General features: G+C 47.5%; 1 protein-coding gene across 1 annotated transcript; it reads right to left on the bottom strand.

Annotated features, from left to right (window-relative positions):
* Positions 1 to 3,140: 3,140 nt before the first annotated feature.
* On the bottom strand, positions 3,141 to 4,588 carry LOC132010061 (transmembrane epididymal protein 1A-like). The gene has a single exon (XM_059388040.1). The coding sequence runs from the start codon at positions 4,462 to 4,464 to the stop codon at positions 3,577 to 3,579; it is 888 nt and encodes a 295-aa protein (XP_059244023.1). The 5' UTR covers positions 4,465 to 4,588; the 3' UTR covers positions 3,141 to 3,576.
* Between the last annotated feature and the right edge of the window lie 1,819 nt (positions 4,589 to 6,407).

Here is a 6,407-nt window from a genome sequence, read left to right as displayed (position 1 = left end):
TTATTTATTTACTTGTTTTTTATTTATCTATTTTATTTAAATTCAATTAATATATAGTGTATTATTAGTTTCGGAGGCAGAGTTCAGTGATTCATCAGTTGCATATAACACCCAGTGCTCATTACATCCCGTGCTCTCCTTAACACCCATCACCCAGTTATCCCATCTCCCATCCCCTATTTATTTATTTATTTATTTATTTATTTAGAAACAGCAAGTGGGGAGAGGTAGAGGGTGAGATAGAGAATCTTAAGCAGGCTCCATGCCCAGTGTGGAGCCTGACATGAGGCTCTGATCTTACAACCCTGAGATCATGACCTGAGCTGAAATCAAGAGTCAGATGCTCAGCTGACTGAGCTACCCAGGCACCCCGAAGAAGTTCTTTTATTTTTTAAAAATTTATTTAAAAAAATATTTTACTTATTTATTTGACAGAGAAAGAGACAGCAAGAGAGGGAGCACAAGCAGGGGGAATGGGAGAGGGAGAAGCAGTCTTCCCACTGAGCAGGAGCCCAATGCGGGGCTCGATCCCAGGACCCCCAGGATCATGATCTAAGCTGAAGGCAGGCACTCAACGACTGAGCCACCCAGGTGCCCCCCTGAAGAAGTTCTTTTAAAATGAAGTTTATTTGGGAAAGTCTCAAAAGTCACGACAAACACAGTGGACAAATTATGTTTGAGTGACCATGATCCCATATGCTGAGTATAATGGTTAATTTCATGTGTCAGTTTGGCTAGACCATGGAACTCAGCTGTTTGGCCAAACACTGGTTTAGATGTTGCCTCGTGCCAGTGTTTTTTATTTTTATTTATTTATTTATTTTTAAGATTTTATTTATTTATTTGACAGACAGAGATCACAAGTAGGCAGAGAGGCAGGTAGAGAGAGAGAGAGAGAGGAGGAAGCAGGCTCCCTGCAGAGCTGGGGCTCAATCCCAGGACCCTGGGATCATGACCTGAGCCGAAGGCAGAGGCTTTAACCCACTGAGCCACCCAGGCGCCCCGTGCCAGTCTTTTTTAGATGTGATTAACATTTAATCCCTAGATTTTGAGTAAACAAATTACCCTCCACAATATCGGTGGGCCTCATCTAATCAGTTGAAGGCGCTAAAAGGCCAGACTGAGGTGTTCTAAACGGGAAGGAATTCTGCCTTTAGGCTACCTTCAAGACTCAAGATGGCAACATTAACTCTTTCCTGGGTCTCTGGGCTGCTGGCCTGCCCTGCCTATTTTGGACTTGTTAGCTGTCTCAGTCTTATAAACCAATTCCTTTAAAAAATTTCTATCCTATTGGTTCTGTTTCTCTGGAGAGCCCTGACTAATACACTGGGCAAAGGCCAGATATACAGGACAGAAACTCCCCGACATAGCATAGAGGAAGATAAACAGGACCCACCTCCATAAATCACTCCCCACCTTTCCCCCTAGCCACCAGTCCTCAACCTGTCAGATTCCTCTTTATTGAATCAGGCCCAGTATCTGAAAACAACAGGTCACTGAGGGAATTGTTAACTGATGGATTATACTCTAGCAGGTGTTTTTCAGTCAGGTTGGTGCTGTCATTAGAATTTTAAGCTGCTTATTTCCAAGTTGAAGGAGAAAGTGTCTTATCATTATCCTCAAATAAGGAATGTTCTAAGAGATGCATTGATCACAAGGCATCCTGAAAGTAAACCGGTGTTACTCCTTCAGGGTGGAGGCAAAGCCAGGTTTTGTGGAGCCTAAAGTTATACCTAAAGTAGGAGGTCCCTCTTTAGAAAAAAGAATACACAAATATCTTACTTTGGCAGTTTATCAGTGTAAGTGATCGTATGAATCATATGATCATATGAGCCCTCCTGGGGCTTTACATTTGGAGAGGGAAAGTGAGGAGCCCTGAAGCTTAAGCTTTATTAGCTTCAGGGTAAATCTGGCTCTGTTTCTGGGCTTTTTAGGATGGGGACAAGAAAGAAAGGTGTTGGCCTCTCCTTAGGTTGGTTCCTGTTCTGCTGGGAAGGAAGCTGGGCTGGCCTCGTTACCAGCTGCTGCAGGAAGATACATTTCTCTTCCTCTAGATCCACACTGTTCCCCGCCTCCAAGCCCTGCTGGTGTGAGCTGCCAGACCCCTGCCCCACTCCATCCCTTTCCCTGCTCCCTTCTCTGCCTTCAGCTCTCATCCTGGAGTTTCCAGAGCCCATTTGCCATGCACCTGTACCCTGTGTTTGTGTATGGGGGTGGGGGCTGGTTTTGATGACATTTCAGATGACAGCATGCAGCCTGTCTCCTACCTTGCAAATGCAAACACCTCTCTGTGCTTCCTACAGCTCTTTGGTCTCTGAGGACAGCATTTCTAACTGCATGAGAAGCAGCAGCACTTTGGTTGCCTCGTGAGAAGGAGCCTTGCTCTGTGGTCCTTTCTCTACATCCGTGGCCAGCCCCCTGATGACCCTTCTTCCTGCTTCTTCCCATCTCCAAGGGCTGGATTTATCTGTCTCACATATGCAGACTCATGCTATCAGAAGCAGTGGCTTTCTGGCTCTACCCAGGGATAAGTATTTTTATAGAATTGGCTTTCAGTATTTCATGGAGTATAGGAATTTACTGGCACCTTCTGTCCTCATTCTGGGAGAAGCTCAATGACTGGCTGAACAGTTCTGCAAATCCCAACGGCTGGCGTTTTCTGTTTTCTCTCAGCTCCGAGTTCCTGCCTCTTCAGAACTCCTGGGCTCATGTTCACCCCAAGTTTCAGAGCAGTTCTTCCCTGTCTGCCTCCACCAACTGAAATCTGGGCCCAGAATCACTCACACCTAGACACACACAGACTTATAACATAGACTTTACTGAAAGAGTTGGGACAGCGGAGTTTTGTATGGCGGCAAAACCCGAGCAACTGAAAATAACATTTCAGCATCCTACATCCGCCTCCAGGACGCCCTTCCCTTTTGCTCCCATTCTCTCAGACTTGAGCCCCTGCTCCATTGACTGTTACCCTCTTCCCCTCATCCCTGGCTCCTGCAGAGGGCAGAAGTAGTCTCATTCAGTTTAGACTAAAAGCAACTGTAGCTACAGTTCTAGAACCGGTTCTTCATCCTGCTACACTCAGCGTAAATAAGACAGAGAGAGAAGTGAAGAAAACAGAAGTCCTCACCATGACGCAAAAACGGACACCCTCTCTTTCACACCTTTAAACATTGGAGCCGCACATACTCAGCCAGTTCTGCCTCAAGCTGATAGAACTCTCCCACAGAGTCCCAGTGACTCTCTGGTTTCCTCTATTTCCTCATTTCATTGTCTCCTCTTGGATCCCAAAAACTGTCAGAGAAAAGCCCTACTCCTTGTTCTCACGTCACGGAAGTCCACGGTCGGGAGCCCTATGGGGCAGTGAGGTAGTGAGGCAGGAAAGAGGCTGACCTGGAGAAAACAGAGGGACAGATTGAAGTAACCCGAGGAGCTGAAAGGTTTATTTAGGAACAAGGAAGATGACTCCTGGGACAGGCAGCCACATGGTAGATCCCAGGACCTTTCCGGGCTGCGCGCACCGTGGGCACCCTTCAGACTCTAGGGACAACAGGCACCGCGCAGAGACAGATTCTGTACCTAGACGCCCCCATCCTGTAGCATGGCCTCTGTCCCCAGCTTCTCCAGCTCCTCATTGCTGTAGCCTCTGGGACACGGCTGGTACTTGGCCCCTGGGGTCTCCCTCCAGGAGGAGAAGCGATGGTGCCAGAGGCTGCAGAGACCGTAGATGGCAGCCAGTAGGGCGGCACCCAAGGCCAGGTACCAACAAAAGAAGATGGTGAGGAAGGTGAGGTCTCCCGGGTTCTCTGCCTTCCAGGGCTGCCCCGAGAGGGGAACGTACATCAGCACAGAGAGCTGTAACATCCAGCAGCTCAGCACCAGTCCCAGCCAGCTCTTGAGCACCCACAGCGTGGGCTGGTCAGGGACCCAGACCTCGATGATGAGCACCAGGCTCACCAGGAAGGTGGGCACCACAAACAGCACATGCACGCGGATCTCCAGGGTGCCCTTGTTCTCCAGGTGGGCGGCCATCAGCAGCACCAGCACACAGAAGGCCAGGGCCTCAGCTGCTCGCTCCAGCTTGACGTTCTGCCATGCCTGACATGCCTGGCTCACGATGTCCACCACGCCACTGAGCATGAAGAACCCATACATGGTGACATGACCCCAGTTGTTGTAAAATATGAACGGTCGCTGAGGGTTCTCCCAGTCTATTATCTTCATCCGGTTTACTCCTGGGGGGTAGAAGAACTCAGGAATGATGCCGCCCAGGGCAATGACCACCTTCATCACCCCTTGCACAGGTACCCGCTGCCACCACCTGTGTCCTCGCTTCTCCCTTGGGGGCAAAGGGGGTCTGAGTAACCTCTGTCCCCGCAGCAGGGCCAAGGACATCATCACTGCATAGTACAGAGAGAAGACGAGGAAGAATACTCCTGCCAGCAGGTGTCCTTGGAAGGTACCCATGGTCTCGCTGTGTGTGCTGGAGCCAGCAGAGCGAGAGCCGGCAGGTGAGCGGCAACCTCACGGGGCTCTCCTCACAAGCAAGAGTGGCGGCTTCTAAGCTGTGGTGATATCTTCCTGCTCCAGCTCCACCCCTACCTCCCACACATGAAAGGACACACGTCTGTGCTGGAAGCATCCGAGCCACTCCCTGGGTGGGATCTTTCAGCCATGTGGCACTTTGCCTCACTCCGTTCCTTCCTTAGGTCAGCCAAACTTGGGATGCCAACCTCTGCACCTCACGTAGTTGACCGTTTCTCCTCTATCCCCTTTGCCCCACCCCCCACAAAGAGAGGGGACGGAAAGAGGTGATTAAGGGGTGGTGGCTGACTTTCTTACTGTTGACTGTCTCTTTGTGCCAGTCGTATTACATCTTTTTTCCCCTCAGTTAATCCCTCAACAACTCTATGAGAGAGTGGAACAAAAGGTATAGGTGACATTAAGGCTCTGAGCGGTGAAACCACACGAACAGGTGTCACATCTAGCCGGGAGCACAGCAGAGCCAGGATGGCGACCCAGATCTACTCATTTGCTGATAAAGTCCAGAGTTTGTACGTGACTAAATGACTTTCAGTTCCAACACTTGTAAGTCACATGACGACGGGCAAGTTACTGTGTCTTCTTGAGCCTCAGTCTCCTGACCAGTAGAATGGGGATAATAATTACTTCAGAGGTTTCCTGTACTAAATAGAATAAGGTATGTGAGTGTCTGATACATTAAAAATGATGTAGTGATTATTAGTAATTTTTCTATGTTATTACTAATGTTCCTTGCAGAATTCCTATGATGTTAAAGTTGTTCAAGTATTCCTATGAATATTACCAAAGCAGAAACCATTTTTTAAAAAAGGGAGGAACCTAATTATATTTAAAAATGTAAAACTTTTTTACTAACAGAAATTAAGCATTACAATGAATAATTTATCATATATTAAAATTATAATTAAAATTAATTTCAAGGAGCATCTGGGTGGCTCAGTTGGTTAAACAGTTGCTTTTGGCTCAGGTCATGATCTCAGAGTCCTGGGATTGAGCCCCATGTCAGGCTCCCTGTTCAGCAGGAAGTCTGCTTTCTCTCTACCCCTGGCCCCCCTCTACATGTGCTATCTCTCTTCCCCTCCCAATAAATAAATATAATCTTTAAAAATAAAATAGGGGCGGGGCGCCTGGGTGGCTCAGTGGGTTAAGCCGCTGCCTTCGGCTCAGGTCATGATCTCAGGGTCCTGGGATCGAGCCCCGCATCGGGCTCTCTACTCAGCAGGGAGCCGGCTTCCTCCTCTCTCTCTCTCTGCCTGCCTCTCTGCCTGCTTGTGATCTCTCTCTGTCAAATAAATAAATAAAATCTTTAAAAAAATAAAAAATAAAAATAAAAATAAAATAGGGGCACGTGGGTGGCTCAGTCAATTAAGCGCCTGCCTTCAGCTCAGGTTGTGATCCTGGGGTCCTGGGATCAAGCCCCATGTTGGGCTCCCTGCTCAGATGGGAATCTGCTTCTCCCTCTTCCTCTCCCTCTGCCCCTGCTCATGTGCTTTCTCCCTCTCAAATAAATAAATAAAATCTTAAAAAATAAAAATACGTGTTCATGAATCTTTAAAAAAATTAATTTCAAGGGAAACATAAATTATAAAATTTTACTCCATATTTGACAAAGTATAGGTCTCCTAACAATACAAATCAAAAAAGTTAAAAATGAATGCCTCAGTAGAAAAATGAGCAGAGGGCATAAAGTGGCTAGTCATTCAAAGAAAACTGTAAGGAGCCAATAAATCTACAAAAGTGGGAGCCTATCTGTAGCCTTAACAACACAGACTTCTCTTCATGGAGGATAAGGTAGTTCTTTCACTCCTCCATGCCAAGTGGGAAAAGTGGTGAAGAATGAGAAATGAGGGCATCCGGGTGGCTCATTG

The sequence above is a fragment of the Mustela nigripes genome, chromosome 2 (assembly GCF_022355385.1).
Source record: "Mustela nigripes isolate SB6536 chromosome 2, MUSNIG.SB6536, whole genome shotgun sequence".
Classification (NCBI taxonomy): Eukaryota; Metazoa; Chordata; class Mammalia; order Carnivora; family Mustelidae; genus Mustela; species Mustela nigripes.
This window is presented reverse-complemented; position numbering and strand designations above follow the sequence as displayed.

Excerpts from the sequence above, each read along its gene's own strand:
- LOC132010061 (XM_059388040.1), bottom strand. The coding sequence starts at position 4,464 with ATGGGTACCTTCCAAGGACACCTGCTGGCAGGAGTATTCTTCCTCGTC.